This window comes from Carassius auratus, chromosome 13 (assembly GCF_003368295.1).
Source record: "Carassius auratus strain Wakin chromosome 13, ASM336829v1, whole genome shotgun sequence".
NCBI lineage: Eukaryota > Metazoa > Chordata > Actinopteri > Cypriniformes > Cyprinidae > Carassius > Carassius auratus.
Genome location: NC_039255.1, coordinates 2,883,953 through 2,900,489, shown reverse-complemented (window position 1 = coordinate 2,900,489; position 16,537 = coordinate 2,883,953). Strand labels below are relative to the sequence as shown.

The 16,537-nt window shown below is 34.8% G+C and overlaps 1 protein-coding gene across 3 annotated transcripts in view; it reads right to left on the bottom strand.

Moving 5' to 3' along the window:
- The window catches only part of LOC113112352 (disrupted in schizophrenia 1 protein-like), a 57,198-nt gene extending 40,894 nt beyond the window's left edge, over positions 1 to 16,304 (bottom strand). For 2 of the 3 annotated variants that reach the window (XR_003293420.1, XM_026277820.1), the window contains exons 1-6: positions 15,710 to 16,304; positions 7,505 to 8,322; positions 6,305 to 6,374; positions 2,880 to 3,033; positions 1,464 to 1,554; positions 196 to 407 (exon numbers count right to left, since the gene is read on the bottom strand). Coding sequence is in view for 2 of the 3 variants with exons in the window: in XM_026277820.1 (XP_026133605.1) it covers positions 196 to 407; positions 1,464 to 1,554; positions 2,880 to 3,033; positions 6,305 to 6,374; positions 7,505 to 8,322; positions 15,710 to 15,803 (1,439 nt within the window). In the remaining variant the exon portion in view is untranslated. Of the gene's footprint in view, positions 1 to 195; positions 408 to 1,463; positions 1,555 to 2,879; positions 3,034 to 6,304; positions 6,375 to 7,504; positions 8,323 to 11,965; positions 12,318 to 15,709 lie in introns of those variants that run through there. The other variant, XM_026277821.1, reaches the window with a different exon arrangement.
- Positions 16,305 to 16,537: the final 233 nt, after the last annotated feature.

Below are 16,537 nucleotides of genomic sequence, written 5' to 3'. Positions count from 1 at the left end.
CTGCTGTTTAAGTTATATTGATTTTAGAGGGTTAAAGGAATTATTTTATTGACTTTTTCTAAACCTGCATGATTTTATCTTCCAAATCCACGGTGCCTCAGAACACATCATGTGACCATTAGCAGGTTTGAATGTGTGTGAATGAGTTATGAGACCTCACGTTTATCCACATTTTGCTGCTCTGTTTGCCCTCACCTGATGATCTCTGCGGGTGGAGACGCACTGATCTGGCCCCGGTGTTCAGAGCTGATCATGTCCTCCAGCCCTCGAGCCATCAGCCGCATCTGAGCCGGATCACAGCCTCCGAGGACGGGCTCCTCCAGCTCCAGCTGCTCCAGCTGCTCCTCCACAGCTCTGCTCCGCTCTCGCAGCTCCTCCAGCCTCCGCTGAACATCACTCATCTCCTTCTGAAGAAGCACAACAGCCTATTACTGAGCTCAAATCAACATCAGATCGGTCATATGCTCTCAAGTAGGGATGTAACGATTCACTCAACTCACGTGATACAAGACAAATTTAATGTGTCCTTTTATTATTGTTTGGACAAACTGCTGCACATTTCTTTGTGAAACTGAAATATAGCACTATAATAATATACTAATATAGCACTTGTATATTATAACTCTTTTTGTTGGTTTTGATTGCTTTTATTGACCTCATGACCTCATTGTTACTCGCTTTGGATAAAAGAGTATGCAAAATAACTACATTTGTAAATGTAATGTAAATGTAAATAACAAAATTTAATTATAAATTTCAATGAATGAAACAGCAGACGAGCTGAACATGACGCAGATTCACTCTCTGCCAGCAGGTGGAGCTTAAAGCGTTTCCTTGGTTACCGCTGTAAACAAAGCACTTATGAGCGCCGCTGTGGGAGGACCTTAAAGCGTTTCCTTGGTTACCGCTGTAAACAAAGCAGTTATGAACACTGCAGCAGGCGGAGCTTAAAGCGTTTCCTTGGTTACCACTGTAAACAAAGCAGCGCTGCACTTATGAACTTAAATATGCATAATACAGAGGCAAGATGAAAATTGTCCAAACTTTTCCAAAGACAGTAAGTTCCCCTCAGACATGTGTTCATATGAATTATGAACTTTATGAATTTGTTTAGCATCTCAACCGATTTGAAACATCACATTTTTGAATCGATTTTCAATCAGCTCGCTGTTAATCATTACATTCCTAGTCTCAAACCAGAACGAGCAACTAGATTTCATGCGGATAGTCAAAAGTTGAATGTTTCTGCAAGGATAACATTATTTCTGCCATTTAAAGTGTTTCATAAGTAATCCATAACCATTAGATGAAACTCTTAAGCTGTGCATGTTAAACACTCATGCAACAAAGGCTTATTGGTGCTTATGTACTGCGATCAAATATTATGAATATTAAACATCAAGTGACAATCTAATATGTTTTCATTATTCATGTTTCAGTGATGATCATATATTTCTGTTCACCTGAATCCTCTGTTTTTCCTCTAAAAGCATCTCTCGTGTTCGAGGTTGAGAGCTGCCTGATCCCTGATCGTCACTCAATTCACCATTTTGCCTGAAAAATAAAATAAAATAAAGATTTATAATAAACCACAATGTGTTATTATTGAACACCAGGGTTCTCATACAGTACTTAAATATAACTAAAAGCATTTTAAAAACTGTTACTTGAAATAATAACTTATTTTATATCAGCAAGTTTCCAAGGCAACATTTCTAATTTTAAATTTAGTTTTAGCTGATGTACTAAAATAACTACAACTAAACCTAAAATAGAAATTAATAAAAAACTATTTAGAAACATTTAATAGTCAATTATACTAATATAAAATTTTCCTAAACGAAAACTATTAATAATAATTTTCAGTAATTGAAATAAAGCTGGAATAAAACACACACATACTGTATTAGATATGAATATTAAATGAAAAATATAAGAAATGTGTCCTTGGAAACTAAATGAAATAAAATGAGCTGAAGTTGAAATACTACAATGACTAATGCTGAAACTGAATAAAAAAGAAAGCAAATACAGAATTTTCTGTTTTTAAAAATACAACCGCACATAAAAATTACTACAACATCACCTGAAATTAAACCGAAAACTAAAAATAAGAACAAAAGCAAAGAGTTATTTAAAAATATTAGTATTATATTAGAAATATTAGATATATTGAGTGTCTCAATGATTATAATAAATTCATTTATTTGAATTAAAAATGTGTTTAGAACCAGGGTTATTATTGTTAACTAAACCTAAACCAAAACCCTAAAAAAAAAAAAATAATTAAAATAAAAATCAACATTATCTGAAATGAAACCAAAACGTTAAATCAACATTAACTGAAATAAAATACAATGTAAAAATTATATATAAAAAGCTCTAGATGCACTAATAACTAAAAGCTTCAACTTAATAAAAAACAAAAGACATATTTAACAAACAAAAACTTTATAGAATAATAAATAATCAATTGAAAATCACTAAAACAAATCAATACTTTGATTCAGTAAGGATGCATTAAAATTAATCAAAAGTGACAGTGAAGATATTAATAATGTTACAAAAGATTATATTCAAATAAATGCAGTTCTTTTGAACCTTTTATTGGAAAATAAAATATATCACTGTTTCCACAAAAATAGTTTTTTTTTTATTTTGAACTGATAATAATCAGAAATGTTTCTTGAGCACAAATCATCATATTATTCTGATTTCTGAAGATCAAGTGACACTGAAGACTGGAGGAATGATGCTGGAAATACAGCGGAGCATCACAGAAATAAATTACACTTTATAACATATTCACATAGAAAACACTTTTTTGAAACTGAAATAATATTTCTCAATATCCGAGTGTGTTTTGAATGTGTTGAGACCTGCAGTGTGTGTGTGTCCTGTGGATGACGCTGTGGACGGCCGTCCTGAGACGCTCCAGGAATCCAGCGAGCTCCGGGTGTCTGGACGGTAAACCAGGCTTCAGCATCGCTCGCTCTCTCCTCAGCTCCTCTAGCTTCTTACCAAAACGCTCGGCTAAACACAAACACAGTATCAACTTACAGACTTTCCTTCATGGCCTGAAACCACAAGCCAAGACACTCATATACACACCTGCTTAAATTCAGTTTAGGTCAAAATCAATTAAAAAGCATGACAGAAATACTAAAAGCTATTTATGAAGTACCTTGGTGTTAATATACCGTATTTTTCGGACTATAAGTCGCACCTGAGTATAACTCGCATCAGTCCAAAAATACGTCATGATGAGAAAAAAAACATATATAAGTCGCATTTATTTAGAACCAAGAGAAAACATTACCGTCTCCAGCCACCAGAGGGCGCTCTATGTGTTCAGTGTAGACTACAGGAGAATTGAGCAGCATAGAGCGCCCTCTGGCGGCTGGAGACAGTAATGTTTTCTCTTAGTTCATTTCTCTCGGTTCATGTCAAATTAATTTTGATAAATAAGTCGCACCTGACTATAAGTCGCAGGACCATCCAAACAATGAAAAAAGTGCGACTTATAGCCCGGAAAATAAGGTAGTTAACTTATTTGATCTCAAAAACAGTCACATTTATATAAAGATATATTGATGCATCAATTAAAACCCATTCTTCAAAAAAATCTGAAGCACTTGCACTCTAATAAGCAATTAAAACACTGCTGGAAATGTCTGAGTGTGTGTTTGTGAGTGTAAGACAGACAGTATAAAACACACACACACACACAGAGAGAGAGATCAGTCACAAGGTTTGTCATGCTCAAAAGGGGGAATAAAAAAACTTCCAGCTGATGAATGTAGGTCAGTCATCTGATCTGATGGAGAAGAAGTTTAAAAGACTTTTCTCCAGACACACACTGAAGATAGAGACTTCAGGAACTCAGTGTGAGTAATGAAGTAAAGGATGAAGGAATTACACAGTCAAATAAACCCAGGACACACAGCTGCAGGACTCTATGAACAGCACACTGTCCTGAATGTGAAGTGTGCTCGTGACCAGCAGGTGTCGCTGTTCAGCACTGAAACACAGATCCATGCAGTTACACTAATACTGGAACAGTCCTTTAAATATATACTACAAAAGTCTTTCTTAATATTTTATGGGAATAAAATAATATTTATTAATATTCTGATATTTTCAGTTTAATTTTTTTGATATTTTCTGCTTTCACTTTCCAGTTATTAAAGTTTTTAGTAATTCTGTTTTTAAATTGTCATTTCCTTTTGTTTTGAAACAGTCTAAATAAATGTTCATACATTTTATGTAATATTTATTTATGCAAGTATTTAGAGAAATGGGAAATGTTGCCTTAGGAACTGAAAATCTGTAAATAAAAATAAATTTCAGTTTTTAGATGTTATTTTATTTCAGCTATTTTATTTCAAGGAACACATTTTTTTATGGTTTATTTTTAGTTAGCAAAAAATAATCTTGATGCAAAGATAAACATTTATAATGGCAGCTCAGTCTGAACAAAAATCAGTGCGTAGTATGTGTATATTACTAACACACATGCAATGATATTTTATTATATACTATAAAAGTTTTTATATTTTTGACATTTTGTGTTGTATAAAAAAATTTATATATTTGCCTGACTACCAGAAAAAAAAAGTTGAATTTAATATATTTTTTTCATGTCCTTAAATTGTTTAGAGCACAAGGAAAAATGGGAATATATATAATTTTTTATATATATTTTTTTTTTGTTGACATTTTATGTTTTATAGAAAACATTTTTCATAAGACTACCAGAAGGAAAAAAAGAAGTTGTTTAATATTTTTTTCATGTCCTTACATTGTTTAGAGCACAAGAAAGAAAACAAAGTTTTTTTTTTTTTTTTTTTTTTTATGATATTTAATTCATATGTTATTAGAGGACAACATATAAAAAGACACAAATAGATATGAAAATGCAAAAACTGTGATATAACTATGTTATGAAAGATAAAACAGAATGATTTGATATATCTTACTTAATGCAACGTGTGTAAAATGTCCATAAGCAGTTTGTTCCATTATATACTTATAATGTATTTATTCACTGTATATAATTTGCATATTAATTAGTTTTTGGGGCAACGTAATGAAAAAGAATTGTAATAACGGGAGCAATAATTGGCAAGATTTTTATAAGAATATATAATATTTCCTAGGAATATTCTAACATAATTTCTTTCCCTATTGATTTGTTGTGTCTCCAAAAATGTGTAATAAACTTGCTTTAACTCCTGGTGTCCTCTACAGTGGACATGAATGAAATCAATGTACTGAAGGTCACTTTTTTTAGTAATTTCCTTTTTGTTTTTGTTTTTTTGTTTTGTATTATTATTATATATATTTTTAATATGTCTGTATATTGTTTATATGCTTATTTAAAAAAAATATTTTGAGTAATAAGTAGTAGTTAAATTTTGTACATTTTATTTTATCTCAAGTAACGAAAATATTTTCTTTTAATGGATTACATTTTTAGTAATTCTGTTTTTTTTTATTTGTATTCCGTTTGTTTTGAAATCGTCTAAATAATGTTAATTATTCTATTTTTGTTTTGTTTATTTAATATGTATCTATTTAGGTTTTTGATTTTAATTTGAGAAATAAATAGTAGTTAAATTTATTTACTTTTTTTTATTTCAAGAAACAAAAATATTTTCCTTTAATGGTCAAAGTTTTTAGTAATTCTGTTGTTGTTGTTTTTACATTTTTGTTCCATTTGTTTTGAAATAGTCTAAATAAATGTTCATTAATTGTTTTATTTATTTAATATTTATTAATGTATTTAGTCTTTTTTTGTATTTTGAGAAATAAGTAGTAGTTTAATTTTTTTCAACTACTACTAATAATCCTAATGCAAAGATACTCATTTCAAATGGGATCCTACTCAGAATAAATTCAGTGCACAGCATGCATACTAAAAAACACTGAAATAATATAATTAGACTGACAACCTTTCCTGAAGTAATAGCTGAAAATAAACAGGAACCACTGCCAATCAAACAAACACGTGGGAATACTGATGCTGTGAAGTCAGCAATCACAAGTTCATGTTTTTGGCTAAGTTTAAGATCCCTATCAATCATCTGGGAGTGTTTGGGTGTGTTTGCATCACATGCATGTGATGAAACCGTCTCCGTGTTCTGTCATCAGCTCTGGACACAAACCTGGGCTGAAATTCACAGATATGATGTAAAAAATGAAGCATTAATGCTATTGTTTTAGCATTTACACTTAATATACACACTCTTTAAGCTAGAGAAACCATCCTGCTTCATCAAATAATGATCAGAGCAACACTGACCTGTGTCAAAGTCGTCCTCCAGAACCGCTTTGTGCTGTAATCTCTGAAGCTTCATCATCATGGACTTGATCTGTATAGAGGGGGAAACATTGAGAGACATCAGAAAAATGTGTGAAAAACATCCCTTCAAATAGAAATCCTCGGTTGACTTTGATATTGTTAGAAATAAAATCTAATCATCGGGATCTTGTTCATCTCTCGATCATCATTGGATTGCATTTTAATATATTATCTTACGAAGACATGTTACTGAAGATATAGAGGGAAGAGTGATATTCATATCATTTTATGTCAGTATCTGCTGTACTGTTATAAACATCTCATTGATTTACATTAAAAGATATCAGAATTTATTCGTACTTTTTGGCCGTATAAGTTTCAGCTCCTACACCAAATTTCATATTTTTGCTCAGTTTGAGCCTCTGAATAAAATTAAGCAGAATTGTTCCTTAATATTCTCACTATATGATCCATAAAAGCCTGATATATCAAATACAGATAAAAAAATAAATAAAAATAAACATGCATATTTTGTTTTAGACTCTGGTTTGATAACATTATTCCTAAAAAACATATGACTATTATTTCATATGTTGGCTACTTAAACATGGTTTCAGTGAAAGCACACCTCTAGGTATCAAATTATATTGTTTTCCCTTTGAATTACGTTTATTTTCTTACCCTTGTGGCAGATATGTGTTCATGTTTCAAGCATTAACTCACTTAATTTTGATATATTCTTTCAGAAATCAAGACTTAATATCTATAGTCTTGTAACTTCACGCGTAGAATTATATTGATTTAAGAATGTAGCGATATTTGTAGTGGGGAAAAAATGCTTAATAAACAAGTACCATATTTTCCAGACTATATGTATCAAAATTAATTTGACAAGAACCAAGTGAAATGAACTAAGAGAAACATTACCGTCTCCAGCCACCAGAGGGCGCTCTATGCTGCTCAGTTCTCCTGTAGTCTACACTGAAGATATAAAGCGCCCTCTGGTGGCTGTAGATGGTAATGTTTTCTCTTGGTTCTTGGTTCTCTAAATAAATGTGACTTATATATGTTTTTTCCTCGTCATAATGTATTTTTGGACTGGTGCGACTTATACTCAGGGGAGACTTATAGTCCGAAAAATACGGTACGCACATAATTTTCTGCAATGTTCTGAGCTTGTGTATTTTGTGTGGCACTGACCTTGGTGTTTGTGCGATTGCTCTGCAGACAGTCTTGCAGAACATCCTCGTACTTCTTTATCAGACCGTCCCGACTCCGATGTGAGGAGGGGGTTGTGCTGTCGTAACCGGACGTGACCGATGAGGCCGAGGTCGAGTCTGACGAGTCAATCGAGAGCGAGGACGTGACTTCAGTGTCCAGAGAGCTCGAATCGGAGTCCTGGACGCTTTCTTTTGCGTAAGACGCCATGGAGGACGAAATCTGTCTGTCCCGGTGTGGCCAGGGTACGTCCAGATCCACCAGCCACAGCTCTCGGTCCAATAGCAGCCCTTTCTGTCGCACCGACTGACCAATCGAGCAAGGCGAATTGCTTAATGAGAAAACCTCATGTTCTGATTGGCTAGCTGGAACACTGCTGCTCTCTGATTGGCTCGAGTGACTTCCTGAAGCAGTGTGTGGTTTAAAAGCATCACACGTCTTCACTCGCTCCCATTCAGATGCTTTACACACAGATTTGTTGGTGCTCGCATCTAATAGATCACTAGTTTCTAGCGACTGCTGAATGAAACTGAAGCTCGAATTAAAAACGTTGCGCGATGGCATTGAGGAGTTTTCCTCTGCGTCACGCAGACTCTGAGTTTTGGAAGAATCCCGGCTGTCGTCTCTCTCGTAAACATCCTTAAGCCATTGCTCGCTGGGTAAACCCGAAGCGCTCTTTCTAGTGTTCTTTCGAGTGTTCTCAGTAGTAGGCGAGCCAGAAACAGGACTTTTGGAGTCACATGACTGATATCCCGGCCGTCTGTGATGGTTTCCCGCTGCAGCGGTCGGACTCGCACCACCTGTTGAGAACAGATTACTGATTAAACCTCTTAGTCTTGATAATAAACCGTGGAAGAAGCTTTATTACCGGACATGCTAACTCTCACAATGGCATTTTTGTAAACACATGATGATCCATGACAGCTGTCGTCATGTGTTCCAGCTATGAAATACAGCTGTCGAGAAATGAAAACTGATGGGAACTTTAGGAAATGCACAGAAAAAAACAAATATAAGATATATTTTAATATTTTAATAACACAGTCATCATTAAATATTGATTTTTTTTCTGTTCATTTTACACTTTAAACATTTGTTTTGTACATTTAATTTTTTTTTTTTTTACTTTTTAAATGTAATTTTTTTACAAATTCAAAATGCACATTTTATTCATATTTTTATTATTTTTACATTTTTCATTGTTCCAATATTTGAAACGGATTATTTTATCTGACAAAAAAACCCTGTTGTGTTTCTGAAAATAATTTAATTAGGAAAATTAATTTAAACATTTAATTCTTAATATTTAGTAAAACTTTATTTATAATACATTTCCTTCAATGCATTTATATGAGCTAACTGAGGTATTCTGCTAATAACTCCTGCTTCTCAGTTGTTTCTGATAACAATATAATCATATATAATATTTTTGATATTCCATTTTAATTTTAGGTAATTTTGTCATTTTTTATTCGTTTTTTTTATTTTTTATATGCCTATATAGCTTTTACACCTTTTTATTTCAGTATTAAGTTTGTTATTTTAGTACGTCAAAATGAAATTAAATGAAAATTACAAATGCTTCCCTTAAAAAAAAATATTATATATCAATTTTAAATTTATTAAAATTAAATAAACACATATATTGCAATAAATTGCATAATGAGTTGTTTTATAGTAAATTAAACAAGTTTAACTAATTTGATGCTTTATATGAGATGAGATTCATCTTCTCTCTAAACTAAAAAAGCAGTATCTGAGCAATAAAACGTTTCCTCTGTGCAAGTAAAAGATGAGCCGAAATGAATGCATAAATGACAAGCCATCATAAAATGATCAACTCAAAACAGCAGAGACAAAACCAACACCTCGACATCTCTATAGTCGACGAAACACATCGGTCTGTTGTTCTCAGGGTGAACGGGAGCGATCAGTGGAAAAACTCTCCAATGCACTCTTTGTCTGCAGCTGTGATTGGCTCTTTAAAGACATTTCCCACAATCCCTCACTGCAGAACAGCTGCAGTTCAACGTCTCTCTCGCAGAGATTTCGAACATAAACACACAAACCAGCTCACATGAGAGAGAAATAACAGAGACAAAACCTGGCCTCCAAAAAAAGAGGCAAATGTTTCAAACAGAAGCATGCATCACTGATTTCACTGTGTGCATATGCTTTCCTTTAAAAAAAAACAACAAATCTCTTTGTATCGTCTGGCATTGCGATCTTTCACCATGATTTACACCGAGCTAATGAAGAGCAGATGAAGTCACAGCTGAAGAATGTTTTCTAGAGAGAGGAAGAGACACATCCTCTGGAGGATTTGAACTAAAGGACGTCATTGAACAGTCGAGTAGAGTAAGGATTCACAAACCTTCGCTAGCAGACACGTCAGATCAGAAAACACACATTCACCAAGAGTTTCCTACTCCTGATCTGCTGCTTATTAATAGTTAGTGAGGTAGTTGTTAAGTTTTGGTGTTGGGCCGTCGTATTAAGTGGTTTAGAATATGGTCATGCAGAATAACTATTATTATGAGCCTAACATGTACTATTTACATTTAACTAAATATAAATTTTATTTTAAACCCTATTAAGAATTAATGGTTTTAGTAAGTTTTATTAAGAGTTTTATTTTCTCCCATTTTATATTTAAGTCACATTTCAAGTCACTTTTATTCATACAGTACAATACAGATTGTTTCAAAGCAGCTTCACATTGCAAAAAAAAAAGGAGAATATTAGTGTTAATGTCTCAGAACTCATTAATAAACTAATTCACTGTCAACTATAAAGCAGCTCTACAGACACAATAGCATTAATGCATTAAAATCGATAATATTACTTAATAATGAATTGCCTTTTAAAACTTAGCTTGTGTTTGTTTTATATGCTTTTAGTTAGTGTTTTGATCGCTTTTTATATTTATTTATTTATTTTTAGAATTCTTTTTATTTATTTATATCATGCATTACACTGTACAATGCAGATGCTTGTATTTATTTATATCTATAACACTTTATACAATACAGATTGTTGACATTTTTTGTGATTTTATTAACTCCTAGCTCTCCATCCACTTTCTTTGAGTCACATTTCAAGTCTCCTTTATTTATGATTTAAACTAATTATTAATTATAAAAATTTATACAGTATTTTTATGATTTTATGATGTTCACATTTCAGCTCACTTTTATTTATACGATTAAATTAATCATTAGCTTTGTAGTTCCCCAGTTTGGAAAACCCTGTACTTTACCTAAAATTGTTTTTCCTTCAGTGGAAAGTTAAGGAAGATATTTTGAAGAATGCACAGAAAACAGCAACATGAATGAATGCAAACGTGCAATGCAGATCATTTTTGCATCACTGTGAACACCTGAACTCTTCTTACACAACACCTGAGATGCACCATCTGTCACGGACACAGTATTAGATCACCCAACCTTCAACAGACGACTAGTAGCAGAGATACCACACCACTGAGCCGACTAAAGGGCTGCCTTATCCTCAAAGGGGAAGGAAACACTCACAAGACTGTGAAAACACATGCTGGTCACAATTCCCTAAAAGAAGAGATGAAGCCCTCTTTAAAAAGATGAGACGTATACGGGTTTGTTTATATAGAAGTGTGTGTCTACGCAAAAGAACCAGATGGAAAATTTCTTACAGTCTCAAGGGAAAATAATCCACATTCTGGTCAATTCCAGTCAAGTTGCATTTATTTCTGTAGCGCTTTACACAATGCCGATCGTTTCAAAACCGCTTCACGTTAATAAAATGTAAAATGCATGGGTATTTTTCATGCAACAATGCATCAATTCACTAAAGGAGGCCTTTGTTCACTCCTCGGAGCCATGTGAGATACTTTTTTTTATGAATGCATGCTTTTTATTTAACTTCTTTTGGACTGAAGCAATGCAACACCCACTGACGACAACGATAGAGCTTGAAAGATCAAAAGACACAAACTCCGTCTGGATTCGTCTGAAAGAAGAAAGTCAAATGCACCATGCCTCAGGAGTCAGTAAAACACTGCCTAATTTTCATTTTTGGGTGAACTAACTCTTTAATGTTGTAAAATTCATCAGGGTTTAAAAAAAATTAGCTGTGAAAATAAGCAGCATTACAGAAAGTGATAGTGCCATTGAAACAGTGTCTGTTTTGCAAAATGAAGGTGCATCTATGTGACTTTTTCACCCGTTTCATGGTCCACCAGGTGAAAATGGTGCTCAACAACACATTATTTATGTCTGCGGCACAAATAGGTTTGATCACATCCTCAAAGTAAATGAAAACAACAAGTATGTGCAAGAGAAATAGACGTTTGACTCATAAGCAAAACACAACACCTCACAAGCTTCAATCAACATTGACATGCATTTAAAAAAAGCCACTGTTTTTCAGTGAGCTGACGGCCCTGAGAGAAACATGTGTGTTTACCTTAGTCGATTAGAGAGGCCTTCTCCAAACACACTTCTGCTTCACTAGCAAGCGCTTCACACACACGACAATACACCGAAGAGTTCATGAAGAGGAAAAAGGGAATGCATGAGGAGAAAACGCCAAACCGTTTCGGAAACACTTCACCATTCGAGCTGATTCACCGCACTTACACATGCATGAAACAACCAGTGACGGCAGCGTTTGAGGAAGTGAGAGTTTGACGGTCATTTTCAGCACGTCTTTTCCTTTTTAACACAGCCAAGATAACAGTGAGACCGAGCTCAGCTCTCTGTGTGCCCACAAACAACCAGAACAGCATGTTCACAACTGTCGACTAAAACTTAAACTAAAACATCGGTGTTCACTGAAAATAAGCTAAAATTAGACATGTTCCTGAAACAGCTGAAAGATGAAGTTCTAAATAAAACTGAAATGAAATAAAACTATAAATCAACAAAGCGGGAAACTGAAATAAAAATGTTTCGAAATAGTGATTAAAAACTACAATACAAAAATAACTCTAGCTCTGTTTACATCCAACGTTGCGAATTTAAAGGTCCCCTTCTTCGTGATCCTATGTTTTAAACTTTAGTTAGTGTGTAATGTTGTTGTTAGAGTATAAATAATATCTGTAAAATTCTAAAGCTCAAAGTTCAATGCCAAGCGAGATATTTGATTTAACAGAATTCGCCTACAAAAACAACCTGTTTGGACTACAGCCCTCTAGTTCCTGCAGTAATGATGTCACTAAAACATTTTATTTGACTAAACTCCGCCCACATGAATACACAAAAAAGGGGGCGTGGTCTTGTTGCGCTCCGAAGGAGAAGAGGAAGAGCTGTGTTTGTGTTTGTCGCCATTGAAACGCTGTTATTTTCATTTTTTCAACTTATTATTTAAGTTGGTGCGTTTAACAGTTTCTGTAACTTACTACACAAAGGGCAATGCTGTTTAGCTTTGTTAACTAGATGTTAGGGCTGTGCAAAAAAACAAACGCGATTTTCATGTGCATCTCGTCAGTAAAAAACGCTCCTGTGATTATAAGTACATCTCCAGAACATGCTCCTGCCGACTTGCTTCTCAAAACTACTCCAAAACTAGCCAACAATCACGTTTCCAGGAGAGCCGCGTGCTCTTAAGCTGCTGTCGAATCACAACACAGGAATCGCTGGCCCAATCAGAACGCGTTACTTATTTCTGAAGGCGGGGCTTTATAGAACAAGGAAGTCATCAACCCGTTTTTATGACAGTGAAACAGCGGTATACAGATAGGTGAATTGTGTGAAAAATACTGTTTTTTTACACGCGAAACATGAAAAATTTTTATATTGCACACTGTAAACACAATCAAAGCTTCAAAAAAGCGCGAAAAACGGGACCTTTAACTTATGCACACAATTGGAAAATCACATAAAACATTTGCAAATAAAGCACCGTTTAAATTTCACTAAATCATCACTTCCTGATAAACTGGCACTAAATATCACTAAGTAAAGCAGGAGAAGCCACTGAATATAATAATTTTCAATTATATTAAATTACTGTATTACAGTAAATTATTGTATTACAGAAGATGAAACACAATAAATGTGGTCATGATGCTGCTGTTTGTAAGACAGTTCTGGGAGGTTAGTACTTTGACGACAGACTTCATTCAGGCATTTAAGAACGACCATAACAACATTTCAGATGCTGTGCAACGAGATGCTTATGTTTTAACTATAGTATGCAGTGCACTGTGATATTGCAACCATCTATCGTGATTTTTTTTTGAACATGCATGAATATTTTCAGCTCATTAGACAAGTAATTTCAACTATTATCTGTTCACAGAGCAGTCCCTTCCAACCACAAGAGAGACGGAGTGCCAGTCCCGAGAGTGGGCGTGGTTTCTGAGAGTGGGTGTGGTTTCAGCGATGACAGTGGACACGCCCCCATCATTTGCAAACAGAGATTACTGATAAGATTTTAAAAACACATTTTTCTGTGGTGTGGCAGAACATGTATTCAATATTACACTCTACTAATGAACAGGATCACTTTCTGGTCTACTTTGATGAGTTAGGGACCTGTGCACAGGGGAATTTGACAAACAAACGAAACCTCCGTACTGCGTTTAAATTTATCAGCTGCACTTCTACTGAAGTTCTGGAAAACGTCTCGACGCACTTCCTGTTCGGGACACAAACCGGCTGAAAATCACACAATAAACCACGTGAAGTGAGCAAACTATTTGAACATAAACAGCTTTGAACATCAACAAATCTGATGACAAAAGAGAACACGAACTAAGAAACTGTAACAGAAACTGAATCAAAATAACAGCTACAGGAAATGTTCTCCCAAAAAAACGACAACTCTGTCCTTAAAGAGGCATTTTCAGCAAGAATTAGACCCCTTTTGCTTTAATAATATGGAAAAGGGTCTAAAATATCTCAAGAAAACAGGACATAACAAGTTTGGAGCGAAGTGAGGGTGATTAAATAAATAATGACACATTTTGTCATTGCAAAAACTGATAGAGAGCTCAAACTGGCCTATATACCTGAATTGAGGATGTGAAAACAGATTGACAACACAGATGCATCTATCTAAGAAGCTTCTACTGACTCTAATCTCTGTCATGCCAATTAGCAGCATGCCAACAGCTAATAAACACTCGCAAAGCGGCCGTCTAAGTATTTTAAAACACACAGATTGTGAAAAGGCAGGATTTTTAGACTCAATCTCAATGTTAGCTAAAGTTGCTCTCCAAATCAAATGTGTGTTGTACCAAGAGTTTCACGTTTCTCCAGAGCCGCCTCTAAATATTATGTCTGAAAGCCAGATCTGAATCTGAATGCAAAGGGCTGTTATGATTGGAAAGGTTCGTTAAACTCAGTGAAAACTTATCTAACCTTCTGATGGATGTCTAAAAATAAATCCAACCGCTAAACCGCCTGATGCTCCGTCCTCGTGTATTCTGACACTGTTTGCTGAGCTTTGATGTGGGAAGAGACTGTAGACAAAGAACTGCGTTCCCAAATATCATATCACACATTAGAAATCAAAACAGGAGGCTTAAAGTTCAGAAAACATCCCATTAGACACAGTACAAAGTCCTGAAGTGGCAAAGTGATGATATCAGATAGTATTTTGAAATGCTGTATATATATTACCATTGTACTAAATTAATAGCCATGGTCAAAAACAAGGTAACATCATCATAGGACATTGATATACACATCATATTTACCATGGCATCCACATGCTCATCCATCATATCATGGCCAATAAAACATAGTAATATCATGGTACCTTTAGTAGGTACCATGTGTCTCAATTTATTACGGTTCATCTGGTGCAAACATGAAATTAAATGACTTTTTATCAAATATACCAAATAAAAGGCATTGGAACCACAGAAATTGCTCGTGAATTTCACACATAATTGCACAGAAACACATTATTTTAAGGCAAAAAGACTGAAACTGTATTTTCTTGTAAAACACCTCAAGTCAAACTATTTTCATGCAGTGACCACCAACATCAAGCAACACCATGGTAAACACAAGCTACTTTACCAGGATATCACATGTCCATAAGCATATCATGTCTAATAAAATACAGTAATTCCATGGTATCTTGATAATTCGTTGTTTCAGTTTATTACAGCACTATATCTCGACCCCAGTGTCAAGCTGTTGTTTCATGCATGCAGTGAGAAGGTACATAGAGGAATACCATGGTATTTTGTGTTACCTGTCCTCACAGCGCAGAGGCGACACGCGGAGTCGGTGTCAGTTTGGGGTGTTTTTGAGCTGGTTTCCACCATGATCATTCCTGCGAACATCATGCCGGGTTAAAACCGGTAAATCCACGGAACTAGTTGCGGTCGGTTAAACTCCAAACGCCGCGCGCGTCATTCTCCGACGGGCTGCGCGTGCGCTTTACGCGTGAACCGAGCGCGTTCGCTTTCTTTCATATTTTTTTTTTTTTTTTTTTTTTTTTTTTTTGCACACTTTCCACTTAAAGTCGGGGGTTTTCAGATATGTAATCTTAATCGACGCTTGGATGAAATAGATCCATTAAATATCCAACTCTGCGACGCAAATGGCGAGTTTCCTGCCAGAGGGAAACGCTGTCGGGAAACCTGAAGAAAGCTCGCGCTTGTGTTCCTCTGTTTAATCCATAGCGAATGTTTCAAAGTTCTTTGTTTTGTTATTTTATTAAATCCACTTGGAAAATGAAGCCACGGCAGCACATTGCTGTCAGAAAGCAGACGAGAGCCGGATTGCAGCCGCACTTTGTCCCGTTACGCGGCGTGTTTCTGTGACGTCTGCTGGAATTTGACTCCTCGATTCTTCACTGGTTCACACCAGAGAAAAACTCCCATGCACTTCATAATGCACGGGCTCATGTGACGTACGAGCTCTAAAATGTCTAAAACCATGAAAAAATACCAAACCAGGTGGCATTTATTGTAAAGAAAGAAAGATGCACACGCAAAACAAAACATTTCACAAAACAGACGTTTTTACTTTATGTTCAACAGTACAATAAAGTAATATAGTATTATTTTATTTTTCC